General features: G+C 41.0%; 1 protein-coding gene across 1 annotated transcript in view; it reads left to right on the forward strand.

Annotated features, from left to right (window-relative positions):
- The window catches only part of LOC118420924 (cilia- and flagella-associated protein 77-like), a 14,187-nt gene extending 7,391 nt beyond the window's left edge, over positions 1 to 6,796 (forward strand). The window contains exons 3-6 of the mRNA XM_035828002.1: positions 867 to 1,101; positions 1,428 to 1,533; positions 1,966 to 2,067; positions 5,441 to 6,796. Coding sequence (XP_035683895.1) covers positions 867 to 1,101; positions 1,428 to 1,533; positions 1,966 to 2,067; positions 5,441 to 5,569 — 572 coding nt within the window. The 3' untranslated portion in view covers positions 5,570 to 6,796. The remainder of the gene's footprint in view (positions 1 to 866; positions 1,102 to 1,427; positions 1,534 to 1,965; positions 2,068 to 5,440) is intronic.
- The last annotated feature ends 10,125 nt before the right edge of the window (positions 6,797 to 16,921 follow it).

A 16,921-nucleotide genomic window follows, 5' to 3' on the forward strand; every position in this document is an offset into this window, starting at 1 on the left:
CTTGATCGTACCTTCCGCTGCGTAGACCTACAAAGTGTTGAACACTCAAGCTGGATTTTCTCAACAATAGGCAGGGCTTACCGACTTGGACAATGGAAACTCAATACCCCATTGACACTCAATGGATAGAATAGGTTAGGATCTTTCTGTGTAGCAGTTTTCAGCTCAATACACTTTGCTAAAGATGTTCTGTGCCCAACTATTGTACAACAGGAAATGTGTCAGACTACTTAGGTTGTGGTCATGTCATGATTACAATACAGATTTTCAAAGAGCCTCAAACCCTGAAGAAAAGTACATTGTGAAAGGGGGAAGAAAAGCACTTGTTGTCAGTGCAAAATGTTTGTTGTCACTTGTCAGTATATGTTAAATAGGTTTAACAACTGTTACAGTACAAGATAGCACAATGGGCCCTCAATGACTTCAGAAATTAAGACACTCACTCACTATCCGTTGTTTGTCAAGAAATTGGATTAAAAGGTTAAATTTCTCAGAGGTCAATAGTCTGCATGTTTTTGTTTTTTTTTGGCATCATCTGTGCATCACTTTTACACCACATTTTTCCCAAACACTTCTTCCTAAAGCTACTTGCTCCCAATTCAAAATACATTCATCTATGAACAGAATATTTCATTTTGTTATTCCTAAATTTAGATACTTTGATGACATTGTTAAACTTGTTTGTTTAACCTGTTCTTCCTTTTCCTGTTCTTCCGTTCCAATGTGGATCCATCTGGACGAAATCCACAGAAGAGTTAACTTTAAAATTCTCTATCACTGATTGACTTTTTGCTCCAGCATGACAATTGTTGTACATGTACATGTACATGCACTAGGTAATCTAACATGACATTTTGTTTTTGCAGCCATGGGCAACTGGAACTCAGCGCTACCGTCCATGACTTCCAAACCTGGCGAGCAGAAACGGGAGCGGGATTTCATCGGCCTGAACCGTGCGGCCATCAAGGCTGGCCTGGTCACGTCCGGCGAACACTACCACTTCCGCGCCAACCACGACATCCGGCGGAAAATGTCGCCAAGCGAGAACAAAATCCGCACCAGACGCATTCCTCCTGATATGACCTTCGGCATCTCCACAAGGTGATTTGGATTTTAAGATTGTTAGGATCAACTGTTGACATTACTGAAAGTAACTTTTAAGTTCATTTTTTTCTGTATCGTGTGTTTTGTATCAGCTTAAGTGTCACATTTAGCAGAGGTTATCAAAGTCAGGAGCAACATATGAACAAAATTCACTTGAAGGTTGATACAAGACAAATGCACATTGTCAATTAAAACCAAGATTGTACTATTGCTCACTTGATGAAAGTGTTTTGGGGTTTTGAATTTTCCCCCCTCTGTATGCTTACCCATAGTACATGATTACGTAAAGGACTCAGACAGAGTTTTCCCTGGTTCCTCCCCAGACCATCCACCCCAGTGTTTGACCTGCTAGAGCACAAGTACCAGGACCGCTGGCTGCAGCAGCGAAGGCTATCGGAACTGGCCAACCGTGAGAAACAACAGAAAAAGGTACACCCTACCACATTGATTCACTTATTACCAAGAACCAACAAAAAAGCAAATGAAAAAATGCCTCTTTCACTCTTTTAAGGAAATGTGACAAAGACCAACATTTCATAGCTTTCATTCCTTTCATCCATTCCTTCAATTATTCATTTGCTTACCATATTAATTTATTCATCTATCCATGATGATCCATCCATCCATTTAGTCAAAAAGTGTGAATCTGGCTTGATAACATCTTAATACCAACATACTGAGGGTGTTATGTTTTTGAGTAACACACATGTAATTAGAATAAAACACAGAGCATTGCAAGAATTCCACCATCTATGACACTATGCCAGGGTAAAACGTCCCAAGTAATGTAGACATTGCTTTTACTATTATGGCAGTCAATGAAGCTGTACCTAAAACTCTCTTCTTGTTGCCCCTTTACAGATCCTAAATGGCAACATCTACGAAACGAGGGCTTCCTTGTTGAGAAAGTATAGCCCTGTCGTGGAGCCCCCGCCACTCTGGCACATGCCTCGCTTTGAGAGGGTAAGTTGTTGATGATTGATGAATGAATAATAAATAATAACTTTATTGCAAGTTCATGCCAAAGGCTAATTTATTTTTGCTGATTAACAGAACTCTTGTCTATAGTGATACTGTGTTGGTTTACTGATCAATTATCACTTCACAAATGCTGTAAAAAAACAGATTGAATGGTAGTTAAGAGATAATAGACTAATCATATAGCTTTCACGAAAGTTGGGACCTCTCCATCTGAACTCTACGTAGGCTTCAAAGTAGCCATAAAATGATAAAGATAACAAGCATAATCCTGAATACCACAAACTTTAGTACACTTTTGCAAATGCAATAAACTATATTTGTGACCATTTGTATTACTGGTAACGTTAAGTTGAACACGGAAATATTTGAGCACTAGTCTTACGAAACATTATGATTCAGCAGATGAATGTTTTAATGGTGTGTGTACCACGTGTGCCTTTCTGATAATATAGCTCATAGACATTCCTTTTTTTATGAAGTTGACCTGTCAGTGAGTCTATAGAATTAAACAACAAAGTACATCCAGGCACTGAATATTGAAAGAACATAAAGCACTCTCAACATCGCCCAACCCGCACAGTTCAACAACCGATGGAAAGACATTCCGTTGCTTTGATTTAAGTGCTGCCATCAAACTATATTTTCCAAACTTTAGGGCGCCGTGTTTTCTCAGTAAAAAGCACATTAACGTCCGGGGTTGCGTGCCAAGCAAGCTCGTTTGTGCACTTTATCCTGCCAAATGGCGTGATGTTCGCTTGTAGTTTGTAAAACGAACGACTCTCTCACTTCTATTTGATGGCATCAGCCTGTATCAATGACTTCTTACACTCCGAAGGGCCCTTTTCTCTTGATTTAGAAACAATTTGAGCCCCGAGAGATCGCCAGTCACTAAGCTTTAATTTGCTTGCCACTAATTCAATGTTTGGTTATTACAGCGCGATGTCCCGAGTGCCCGATAAAAACCCGTACTAACATTCCGTCACTGCCGTCAATTGATTGGGGTGTTGGCAGATCAGATGAAGGCTTGGGCACTTTATGTCGACTTTCATCGAGCCCAACCGTACAAGAACGAAAGGCTTGATAGATGGGGGAATAATCTAAACACACTTACTGGTCCCGCGATAAAAGCCGCACGCCCGTCAAATATGCGTTTTGCCAATTTCGCTTCACGCAACTTTGTGATCCTGATGCATATCTGTAGTTGGAAGGGCTCCCTTTGGAGGTGTATAATAGAGTTGTTAATGCCGTCAGCCCCATCGCTGCGCTAATGTAAGTACTCCAGATTGAACCATTCCCAGTGAGTCAAACTCCCCATCCAGGCTGGCAGCTTGATGGAGTGATAGGCTGCTGCCCCTGAGATTAGCTGGGAACTATGGAGACAACACAGAAAAAACTTTCCCACTCCCCTGTCATCTAAAAGCAATTATAAGATAGCCTAATTTTTTTGTTATGATCTTAAGATGATATTTTAGTGGAAAGTACACAATAATGAAATAAAAAATAAGATTAGCTAATGTATAAGTTTTATAAACAAGGAGCTTTAAAATACCATGTTAACGCTCTTAAGTAAACTAACTTAAAGGACTAAAACAAAAAGGAGATTTTAGAATTTTTCCATCCTCTTGAATAACAAAAAGATCAGAGGATGTGAATTATTTTGCAAATTTTAGACAATATTACAGAAATTTCAAAATGGCAATTAGGCAATGGCAATTACCTATTAATGAATACAAACTTTCTCACTCTCCTGAGATTTTGCATTTTTGATGTATAGTATCAGTCAAAAAGGTGACAAAAAAGTCATGCTTAAAACAAAATATGATAACAAGTTCTCTTATCACAGGAAAAAGAATAAAACAAAGCAATTTGATATTAAATGCATTAAAAATAAGGAATGTGTAATGTTTTCCTGTGATGCTTTTAAGATAACATTCATGAAAAAGAGGATAGAATAAAATCAAACCATAAATGATATAAAAACGAATTAATAAATTTTCCCTCTTGATGCCACCTATAATTTTTTACTACTAACAGTTTGGATTTCAAAGAAATGATGAATTACCTAGCGATAGTTTGTCAGACTGAACTTCAAGTTTTCTGCAGAATTTAGACACTCACAATCCTTCGGCAGTGTTGATTGTTCATCTGCTCAGCATTATAAGCACCGCGCCAAGCTCATTGTGATGCCGTATGGGTTTTAAAAAGCACCCCAGGCAGTTGGTTAATTCCCTGTTGAACTCCGCCAGCCCTACTAATGATGTTGATAATGCACTTAGTCATGTATACTCACTGGGGTATACATAATAAAGACTTCACAATTTCATGATGGGATTTGAAAATGCTTGCAGGGGACAAATGTTTGCTCACAGTTGTATATTTTAAAAGCAACCAAAAGGGCTACCAATAACTTATTTGGAATTGATCGAAAATTCTTAATTAAGTCTAAGTGGTATTTGATGATAGCAAAAGTTAGGCTAGCTTTATCAGTCAGAAGTCGTCTGAAAATCTGTTTCAGTGGAATATTTAGAGGAAAAATTTAACACAAAGGTTAAGTTTAAGTACAACTAAGACTTTCAGATTATAACTTTCCAGGTGTCAGTTCTTTTTTATTCAAAATAAACAGACTAGCAAAGATTTTAACAACAGTACATCAATCTGCCTTGTTATTACTAAGTTTTGATAGAAGTGTCCATATCTGTCTTTTAAGTGGCACTTGAGATTCTCCTTGCAATATTCGATGCAGTTTGAATTTGTTAGAGAACCCAGGGAATAAGTTGGAGCAGCCTGAGCGCCGTTGGTTGCTCGGAGAGTCTGAGTCCGAACACTTTTATCAGGCGTCATTATCGGGTGTCTCTCCATCAAGCAGTCGATGTCTTCCCTTAAAACATCACTGGGAACACTCTGAAGAACTTTCAAACAAGATGCCATCAGAAAATTGTTCATCTAAATTCAAATTAGGGAGACAAAGGTCCCCAAACACGTCTTTTTCTCGCCCGCGTACAAAGCCGGGTCGTAGACCTTCACGCCTTTAATGCAGTTTTAATGAAATTCCAGGATTTAAGTACAGTAACCGCTGCCACTTTCAATCTCACTCCACGCCAAAATGGAACACCAGCGTCAATAATGGCGGGGCTGGCGATAGATCTTATCCGTGATTTGGATTTTTAGACGCAACGCAATTACCCTCAGAAGTGTGAAATGCATTAAAACTGGTCGTAAGTGACAGATATGGAGCTTTCCATCCATCGATATGGCCCTTGTCTGAAAGGAAACGAGAGTAGATTGCGAGCGGCGTTTACTCTAGGGGTTTACCCAAATGCATTAAGAGTTTTCTTATTCCATCTGTTTTCCGTAGGTGCACCCGCATTTGGAGACTTTCCGGTCACCAGAGGCGAGAAAATTGGCATTCCGGGCGCATTCTCACGACGCCACGTCTCGGACTGGAGTGTTCGGCCACGGAATCTACGCCGCGGCAAAGAGTTAAAGTCTTTAATTAAATTGGCCAACTACAAAGTTGTTAACCTCTTATGTATGGTCATTTCTATTATTTTCACACATATCATGAGTGTATTAATCTGACTGATTATTTTGTTGGTAAAAGCAAGTGCTAAACAAAGCCATGTGTTAATAATTCTAACTGCACTTGACTTTTGCCAACATCTTAGTTTTTATTCCATCCAGCAAAGGAAAATCTTTGTGCCATTGAATTGTCTCCATTATACAGAATTTGCTAATTGCAAATTGTACATGCTTACAACAGTGTTACAGTAATCTGGAAGAGAAAAACATTGTGGATAGAGAGTAGTTTTTGTATGATGAATGTATTATAACTTCTTTTTTTTTCAATTCTAACCTGGTACAAATCATACAAGATTGTAAACATTCTTGTCACACGTCTGGCTAGTTACTGGTTTAACTGAGTTTTGTTGATGACCCAACTGTTACCAATTAATAGGTTAACAAGTTATAATGGATTGTCTGTCAGATTATACTGGTTACCAATTATTTGCACCATTCAAATCAAACAGAAAGGATTTCATCAGTCACATATTAGAATCCATCCACAAAAAAATCTGACAGACAAGCCATGGGAGAGCCTCTCTCAGAAAGGGTTCTAGATTGTTTTCATTGTTGTCTTTAAAGTCATTGAATTCTTTACTTTATCTCAAGACAAAGAGTGAAAGGAAAGATCGAACATGTTATATATGTATTTTGTAACAGTGGATAATATGTATTTATCATTGATATTTTATTTTTTCATATAATGTTAAAAAGAAGCTACTACAATTACAGCATTTTATCTAACACCTCTAACTATGGAGGATACTTTCATATGCTTGAAGTAAGAATATCAGTGATACATACATATCCACTATTATATGTGTTTGTACAGTATGTTTTGTGATAGTAGCCATTTGCTTGTATATATATGTGAAGGGAGATTATGTGTGATTGCAACAACACAACTTTGCCTAAAGTAAAATGACAGCAACAGGAACTGGAGAAGAGTTTCATTTTTAATATTACAAGAAGTAATTTCTCGCTTGAACACAGAGGAAAGAGTGTTTTTGTTGCTGTCACTATTTGATATGAAGAGTTGGGAATTCACAGTTATTTGTCCATAAGAATTGTTTAAGTTGAAGCCAGGGTTGGCTAGCTGCAGTCACCATGAGGTGTGTCCAAATAAATTTCTGTTGCATGTAAATGTGAACATGTCTGTGTTTTTTTCCATGTAGGCATTTTAGGGTTCCCACTGAAAGGGAGATACCCTATATTTTCAGGCCAAAGTCTGATGTAATTGTTGTAATAATAGTTTTAAACATTCAGATCGACATGTCACTGTTTCCAACATAGCATGATGCAAAGAGAACTATATAAGCAGCTTTTGCATGAACAACTTTTGATGATTCAAACCCAAAACCTATCTAACTTAGTGGGCTGAAAGAATCGCACAAATTAGCTAAAAAGATTACTAATTTTTCAGGGGAGTTTTGGTTGGTCCAAGAGTTGAAAAGCACGGCTTGGCCCTTTAGCCCAGCTAATCTTTCACCCAATATAGGCAGCTTCTGCTTTTCTATTCTCTCCTTGAGCAAAGAAGTCTGATTGAAGACTTTAATGCAGATAAACTCTTCAGCCATTCAACGGAGCCTGGTGTGTGATCCTACTCATTTATCGATCAATGGACCCCACCAACCTCGTGAAACAAGCCGCCTTGGTGGAGCCTACTGTGCCAGGCTAATCATGGATCCATCCTCCCAGCAGCCTAGTGAAATGAGCCGCATATTAAGTGGAGCCTGGACTGTGAGGCTAGTCATGTATTGAACCAGCAGTAGTTAGAAGAAAAAAAAGTCGCCTTGGCAGAGCCTGATGTGTGAGGCTAATCATGGATCCATCCTCCCAGCAGCCTAGTGAAATGAGCCGCATATTAAGTGGAGCCTGGACTGTGAGGCTAGTCATGCATTGAGCCAGCAGTAGTTAGAAAAAAAAGTCGCCTTGGCAGAGCCTGATGTGTGAGGCTAATTATGGATCTGTCCACCCAAGTAGCCTTGGTAGAGCCTGGTGAGTGAGGCTAGCCATGGCGGACCCTGGTGAGCTATACTAGCCTTGACGAAGCCTGGTGGGTAAGGCTAACCTTGTATCGATCCTCCCCACAGCCCGTTGAAACAAGCCACCAGGCACTTGAAAGCCGAACTGGGGGATAAAGAAGGCGACTAGATTGATGGTTTAATCAGCTGACGGAGACTTTACTCAAGCGGGTGCCCGGCTCTTCGCAGCGCTCCCAGATCCCTTAATAGCTGTTGAGGGAAAGAAAAGTGCTCAATTTGTCTTAGCGTAGCGGTTAGAAGGACAGAACGCAGCCTTTAATAGCGTCTTTTGACGGTGACAACGGCTTACCGGAGCAGCATATGCGTGGGATAATAACTTTACTTTCCCCATAGTTTACCCCGGGCTTTAGGCGTACATGGATTGATGTATCGTGCAATTTGACTTCACAAACGCTGCCGTTGACTAGAGAAGTTCCACAGATACATCACGCTGCCGGCTCAAACCGGGGTGGGTCTGGGCTACAATTACCGACACAGGTGACTAGTTAGACAATCTGTGGACACTAAACTAAGGCAAACATAGGAAAGGCTTTGTTGATCTATACACTGCGTAATTTCTCGCTACCGTTAGACCAAATTCCAAACTATGTCATTTTCCTCTTTCCGGTATTCCTTCTTTTTCGTCAAGAAAACACAAACGTTTCTGAAATTCTGACGTATTATGTTTGGTTACGTTTGCCCTTGTTTACGTTACAGGGCCAATCAATTGCATGGATGATGGTTTGAAGAAAACTTTTTTGTTGTCCTTCATGTAGATACTCGTATGCTTATTGATAAAGTCTCACCGTTAGATATGTGAAATGCATCTCTTATGCCAGACAATCTGTGCTTTGATATGTATAATTGGTAAACTGCAAAGGCAAGTTTAGCCTTTATTTGGAAGTACATCTTATAGCCTATTTCTTATCACTTGTTCTGTTCTGATTTTGTCATGGGCACTTGCTTGCCGGACCTATGAGCAATTGAATTGAAATGTCACAACTGCACTGTTTCTCTGCCATTCTATTTTCAAATCTTTACGAAAAAATTGTATGTTCTTCGTGTGCATATTTTTTCATGCAGTTAATGTATTTATATTCTTGTACTCCAACGACTTCTGAGAACGGGTGTCCAGCTCTCAGAATACATGACATTGTTGGCCCAATACATGACAAACCCCACAAATATTCATTGACATTGTATAATCTTCTCATGAACAATTTACACTCGGACGGGAAATAGTGACACCAAAGCTAGTGTGACTTTGCAAACAGTGGCTATTTTAGACTTAGAAAAACACTAGGAATATATATTTCAACCTCTTGTCATACATGTACATGTGTTACATGTTAATCGAATTCGTGTTGTCGTTTTTTTAATATCTCGGTATCTTGAGTTTGCTGCTCCTTATCTACTGATATAGACCATATCGACTATTAAGTTGACTATACGGGGAAAAAATCGGAGAAGTCTGAAGTTGCTACTTGGAACACGTGACATAGCCAACAAAAAGCACGTGGCAATTGCTAGTTTCGGCTTGCCAACCGACAGTCACGACCCCGCTATGAGTCAGTATGACGGAGGTGTTCTGTGTTTTTTACCGGTCGATTTGTTGCATAGAGGGAAAACAAACAAGTCGCACAGAATGGATCAAAGAAATAGTATTCTACGTGGTCGAATAATGACATACTTTCTTATTCTATTTTATTTTATTTTTTAAAGTTTAGTTTAGCTTAGCTTAGCTTAGCTTAGCTTAGCTTAGCTTAGCTAGCTTGGCTTGGCTTGGTTTGGTTTAGTTTAGTTTTCAGTTTAGTTTTAAATAGTTTAGTCTAGTCTAGTCTAGTTTAGTCTAGTTTAGTCTAGTTTAGTCTAGTTTAGTTTAGTTTAGTTTAGTTTAGTTTAGTTTAGTTTAGTTTAGTTTAGTTTAGTTTAGTTTAGTTTAGTTTAGTTTAGTTTAGTTGGATTGAATTGAGTTGAGTTTCGCTTAGTTTAGTATAATTTACAGCGTATTTGATAATGTACATATATTTTGTGGTTAGAAAATACCATTTAATGGGCATTAAGTTTTTTTATGGAATGCTTGATGTTTCTGTCATTTCCATGGTTTCAATATTACTGTAGAGTTAACCAAAGCTGAGTGGAGCAGGGAAACATTTTAGTGACCTACAGTCCGGGATGTTGTCCTCAGACGGCTCCGGGCTCTAAGTTTCTGCAGGTTCGATACATCCCCGGTTAGGTTCAACTTGGAGTAAGTGAAACCATTGGGAATGGGATGATATCGGACAACTTCTTGGAAAGCGTGTTGTTAAGCGGAGTTTCCAGTTGAAATGCTGCGTGCTTCGCCGGTTCTCTCCGCACACGGCGGGCTCGCTCTGACAGGCGCTCCCTGGCGGCCCACCCTCCAGAGTTAATCGCGGTTAAACGACCCCCGTAATTGGACAGGTCGGCACCTCTCATGACGCAAACCGCCGCCCCTCGTCTTATTTCCCGCCGTTAATTGCCCCGGCTACCCCACCTTTGAAGGTTAACTCACGCACAAACAAATCTAAGCGAGTGATGAGGAACCTGCCGAGACTCAGACGCGCGCCCAAGCGAGCGCTAAACAGACAGGACCTAACGAATCGGAAAGGGCGAAGGTCGATCTGCTCCTACTTTTCCAGGAATTATAGAATAACGCCTAAGTCTTTCCAGGAAAAACTACAAGTCAGCAACCTAGGAGGCAAATCGGGAACGGCATTGACATTTCTTTCTCCAGGCATCAACGAGCTGCGTGGTTAGGTAATAAATGGTACATTAAAGTGGCGTAGGTCCAACTAGGTGATAGTACGTTCCATTCATTTATAACAGAACTGCGGAATAAAATGATATTGGTCTATTTGTTTGTAACAGTGAGGATTACAGCGAGCAGATTACTATTGGACTGAGGAGAGCACTTAATCAAAACTTAGAAACATCTCAAGATTTAACAAAAGATCTTTGCTATAAATCTCAAGATTTTTTTCAATTTTCAACGAAGCTTGAAGACCCGCTGAGCGTCACTATGATCCGTTGAGTACCAGAGAAGTTTCTAAAAAAATCAAATATCAACGTTTAAGCTGTAAAAGGCTACAAATATTAGTCCAAATTGCTCTGCTCAGTCCAATAATAATCTCTGCTCGCTGTTCGTAATAATTAAAAAGAGGATATGTTTGAAGGAACAGATGAGTTTCGCAACTACGACAAGAGTTGAAATTACATGCCAAAACTGTCAAACAACTTTACTTGATTAGTCTAATGCTTTATAGCCAATAGACACGAAACGAGTTGATTCGTCCGATTCATCTGTCAATCATATACTAGTACCCCTAAAAGTGGCCAGCCGCCGCCGTCCTATTCTTTACACTAAACTTCATGAGGGCCCTTTTTATGCTGTCTTATCTTGTGGTTATACTACTCTGTATTCTACTATATGTGTCCAGGGAGTCCTGAAAAACAGGCTGAAGCCTGAGCGATGTAACTCTGGTGAAACAAATAAAATGAAATGAAATGAAATTAAATGTATCCTTAACTTACACACTGGCCATGAAGTAGTCGTTTCTCTTCTATGCCTCCACGTACACGGACACGCACACTTTCATCTTCAAGGTGTTCAATCTAAGACTTATTTGATTTAAATTTGTGAAGTGAAAGTCTCACATCAATGTACTTGTTTCTAAAGTGCTAGAAATGCTGATAGTTGTCACATGATTATGAATTGCACAATCGCTCCTAACATCGGCACAAATCAGTGTGTAAGTAGCTTAATATATAGCTGGCAACGTCTGCAAAAATGACCATGACCTCTGTTGTAAAACCATACCTAATCTGTTTCCGAGCCGTATGAATATCGCTGCCAAAGTTTCCATCTCCAGTCTGACTCCCCTCCCGCTCGTTAATCGTGTGTATGGGGTTAATAAGGAGCAAATAAAAGGACCTTTGCGGAAGTCCTGCACGCCGGCACCACGCACCATTATCAAATAAACCTCTCTCTCGACTCAACAAGCGGGCGACCACGCTGCCTAATGATTCAGATAAAGGGGTGTTTGACGATATTTGCGGCCGATTATTGCTTGTTAGTAGTCGGCGAGCGGTGAAGTGAGGGGAGAAATTGCCTCCCTATAGAGCCAATTACGGTGCAGAAGTTTAAACTGTGGAGCGAGAGGGTCGGTGTGTCGGAGACCAGCTGATGATCGCACACAGCGTGTAGTCCGGTTAATCATGACTCCAGGGTCCGGCTCCACTGTCTCTCAGTACTTGTTAGTGTCAGGGAGACGGGCAGGGGGCGGATATGGGGCAGAGATGGTCCTCAGGAAGCTATGAAGAGTCTCACAACTTTAAGTCTTACTTGAGTCCGACTTGAGGCTTTGTCCTCAGTTTACAAGCAAAAGACACTGTATACGATTGTCCCTCACTAAATTGTCCTAAAATTAGATAACTGAAATAAAATACTACAGATGGAGAATAGTCAAAATATGAACAATTCAAGAATCACTGGCGACGGTTATTGTGTGGTGACTTTGCATGATGACTTTGTCCAAATATCGCTTCACATATGCTATACAAAAAAACAAGGGTTTGAAAACTTGCTATCAAGTCTATGACGATTACATAATTTATGCACTTATCTTTGTACTCCAATTCTACATGTGTAGGTATTAACTAGAAAGACTCATCATGCCAATTTTACCAATATGATCGACAAATGATGTTGCCTGTGAAATATGTATACATATATATATACAAACCGGCTCATCTATGTGACAGCTTATAAAGACATCAGTCCCGGATATATAATTTTTTTTGCTTAATAAACCCCTCCACGTGGCTGTGATTACCAAAGTCCCCAGCCGGGTGTTGACACCACTTAAGCCGGTGACAACCCTGATGTCGTGCGCGGTGCCGTCAGAGGGGAGGCGGTTAGCACGGAGCAGGGGCCAGCTGGGTGGTGATTAGTGGCGCTGGGTCTCGCCTTGGTGCTGGAAGGCAATCTACAATGTCATGCCTTCAACTACCAGAGTTACCAACCTTGGACTGATGTGTCAAAAAATAATATTTTCCCAGAGCTATCATAGAGTGGAATTTGTTATTACCAAGCACAATAGGGGCATCTTCGCTGGACAGTTTTAAAGAGCATTTGCAGATAGGTGTGCAAAAGTTAGGTATGACGGATCGTTCAGTGTAATATAACCAGCTGCTGCCACACCGCGTGCCTGCGAAGCTGGTGTATTACGCCGAAGGGCGGATATACCGGCTGTTTAAATACAGATACAGATACAAGCAGATGTATGCTGCTGGCTTTCTCTGTTTGACTCACCCCACACTGACATCGATCTTTTTGAAAGTATTTGTCCCTTTGCCGGCAGATGTAGGAAATAAGAATGCACACTTAGTGTAGGTGGGTTTGGCCTTGGTGCTGAAAGGCAATCTACAAGCAGATGTTTGTTTCTGCCTTTCTCTGTTTGACTAGCCTTACACTGGCAGTTTTTAAAGGGTTTTTCTCATTGCTGGCACGCATTAGAAAACGCCACCAACACCGCCGAAAAATAGATGCATAAAGCTGCTGCTCAACACAGCTGCTTGGGGATTATAGATCGTAAATACAACAGGGACCGAAAGAAGTGTTACAATGATACACTCTCTTGACATCTATCAGCCTAATAATGAAAATCTTACGCGTGTTAAATAAACCTGAAGCTAATTTCCTACTACTAAATCACGGGCTTGGAATGGAAATTTGTCAAGCGTTTTTCTATATAGAAATGTAAAGTATTACTTTTGTCGTTTATATGACCACATATGAGTACAAATTGTTAGAATGACTACATCACAGGGGAAATGATGGCTGTAGGTGTATGGATTTGTTCTTCAAATTTAAGAACTATTGACAAAATACCTTAGGAAGATGTTTCTAACGGGGTGGGGTACTTTTTAGTACACGGCAGTGTCATTGTATTTTCCTGAAGCTCCATTTGTATATTTTTTAATTGTTAGAATTATTACCAAACCTGGGAAATGATGGCTGTAGGTGTATGGATTTGTTCTTCAAATTTAGAATGATTGACAAAATACCTTAAGAGGAAACATTTTAGTACACGACAGTATCATTGTATTTTCCTGAAGCTCCATTTGTACATTTACAGCAGCGGGACAGATGAGCGGGATGGGATGAAAAATGAAGATTAATGAAGCTGGCGTCGTCACATCCCGGCGGCCAGTCCCGACATGATCCCGACAATCCCCGTCTGTTGTCAGCCTCGGACCGGCGATAAGGAATGACAGGAGTAGGTTACACTCTGAGGCTTGCTCCCCTAGCCTCTATCCTAGGCGTCTCCAACCTATATATAACGTATATATATATATATAACAGGCTCCCTTATGCTTAGATTCTATTTCCAACCCGGGGCCCGGCCGGGCTTTTGGCCGAAATGAAAAATACAGTATTGTATCAAGAAAGATCCACAAATTGTGCTCATGACTGATTAATTTATACTTCTATACTTTTATATCCTACTTTTCGTGCCCACATACTGCCCGGTCGGCCCCGGTTTTGAAATGTGACCTTAGCATTAGAAGGGGTAGAACTTGAATAGCGACAACTTTCTCTATGATACATCGTTAACTTAGTCATGTATTTTCGTGTGCGTGTGTGCGTATGCGTATGTGTCATAACTCGAGAGGTCCATGTGATCTTAAAGACACTAGTATTTGATATGAAGAAATGCTTAGATATTGCGTCCCTTGCCGGTACTGCAGTGGAATTCCCGATTTTTATCATCTCGTGTTGGTGTTTTAACAATGACAAACTTTTAATGCAAACTGTGAGTGTCCGTCAAGCACTGAGACTACTCAACCGAGTAGTCCGTCCTTTGTATTTTAAACTCAACTAAACCTAGCACTGTGTTATCTGCGCTACTACAACAGAACATCCTTCATATCAACTTAACAATAAACTGAGGTGGGGCTAAGGAAAAGTTATTGTTCCGTAAGTTCTTCTCAGAACATTATTTTTGTCATTTTGTATCTTCTATGTACAGTGTTATCCAAGTATCAACTTTACTCCCAAGCCCCTCACTTCAGTCTCAAGTCTACTTTACGAACACCATACGATGTTAAGACTTTGATGGCCCGTGCACTGTAACTATAAAAGAACTTTGATATACATCGTGTATAGAAGGGAATGGAATTACAAGGAATATGAATTCATATTCCTTCATATCTTTAAACACAAATCCTGGTCGTATCATCGATCTCGCCATTCCCGACGATTCGCCAGGCTCGGGAAATAATTCCTCCCGAGTTTTCCAGATGATAGGAAGAGGAAATTGCACGCGGAAGACCGAATTATTCTATCATATCTTCAGATGTAAACCTGGGCGTTATCGCCGTCTCATTTCCTCGGCCGGTACGTCTGCAGGGCCCGGGGGGACCGGTGTGCGGATATCGGTGCGGGCTGCGCCGGCGCCGCAGGATCGGTCATGTCTTATAATGACGGCTGATGGGGCCGCTATCGTCTGCTCCAAGCAGACGTGGGGAGGGGACATTTTGACGGTTTCCGGCTGGCAACAGTTCCAGGAAAATGAAACAGTTTGAGAACGTCACACATCTGCATTGAGTTTAAAGGCGGCGTAGCCAATATAAATTTAGCTTTGGTCACTTGTTTTCTTCGGATAATACGAAAGTCCACGACTGGGACCACTGCTTTGTCAGAGAAGCCAGTTCCTGAAGGCAAAACTTCCCAACAAAGATATGATACCACAGCACCATGATCGATCTCAAAAACGTCTACACATGAAACTAGTGAGTGTGAAACTAGTAATGCTCTATTGGAATCAACGGGTTATCTTCTCTTGCGCTTTCTATACTAACCTTTCAAATAACTTAAAACAACGTCCAAAGGAGCCTTGTTGTTGAGACTAGCGGCAGGGCACTGTACAAGTGGTCCTCATACGCGAACAAGTGACATAATCGTGAGACCCAATTGAATTAACTGATAAGCAACTCCGGGAGAGCCGATAGGAGCTGGGCGGTGATCCTCCCCACTTTCCCCGCGCTAATGCGGCCTGGAACCCCCGGTAATGGACCTGTGTGTCAGCGCGGTGCCTTTGTCGTGTGCCAGAGGTGCGCTGCCCCCTTGACCACAATCACCGCACCGACAGTCACTATCCTTACATCGTAATTTCGCAGAAAATTGGAAACCCTACCGCCGAGCGGCCAGTTTATTGGCGCGCTGGGTCCAAATGTGGCGAAATGGTCCCAAAAGGTCTCCGGAGATGGGAGAAGAGTGACAATATCGCGGCGGAATCTCTCCCCAGACGGCGGGTGGGGGATATCAGGCTTACCGCCGAGCCCAATCCTAATTACATCTGAGGTGGCACGATAGACCGGCCGGCGGAACGACCTACCAGGGGTGTCATCCGCACAGCATCGCGATCTTCATTTCTTCATCTGAAGAAGAAGACACTGATTAAAACGTCTTGTACCACAGAAAACATCCACACTACGTAAAAACATTGCTTGAATGGTAGACAACAGAAAGTTATATCACTTTTATTTGATAGATTGTGGCATCTACACCTAAAATTCAAACAAAGACAAGATAATACGATGGTGGAATCTACACCTAACATTAAAATAAAAGACAAGATAATGCCATATGGAAATTTTGCTTATTTGCTTTCTTGATAAGGAATCCTTCATAAACTTGTCTTCTCCAACAACACCTTAGGACAGCATGCCCTGTATTTCCAGTTTGCATTTCTCCTTCTTCTAGTCTTTATCGTACGTTAAACAAACCCTTGCCGGCCGCTGGCAGTGTCGTGTGCCTAAAACATGACGACCTATGATGACAAACACAGGAGATACTTACCCGCGCCTTTAGGATAATTCAGAGTAGAGGGGAGTCCTAATCCGGATGGCCACATTAGCAGACCTGTAGTCCTGATATTTTCGCTCCTTATCTTGAACTTATTATCTCCACTATACCCATGACAGTTTCGGCTGATGTTAGAACAATTTTCCCCGCCGCAGTGTCCTGGCTACCGCTGACTGGCCTCGTGTGTGTGTCATGATCGTTATTGGATTACTGAGACATCATGATCACTCTGCCGGATTCAGCTACAATTGAATAAAGGTGTTGGGGGTAATGACACTATATTCAGGTGGGAAAGTGCTCGCTATCACGGTCTTTATCGATGGAGACTAGAGACTATTACGGCATTTGGGGATTTTCGACA

This window comes from Branchiostoma floridae, chromosome 8 (assembly GCF_000003815.2).
Source record: "Branchiostoma floridae strain S238N-H82 chromosome 8, Bfl_VNyyK, whole genome shotgun sequence".
NCBI lineage: Eukaryota > Metazoa > Chordata > Leptocardii > Amphioxiformes > Branchiostomatidae > Branchiostoma > Branchiostoma floridae.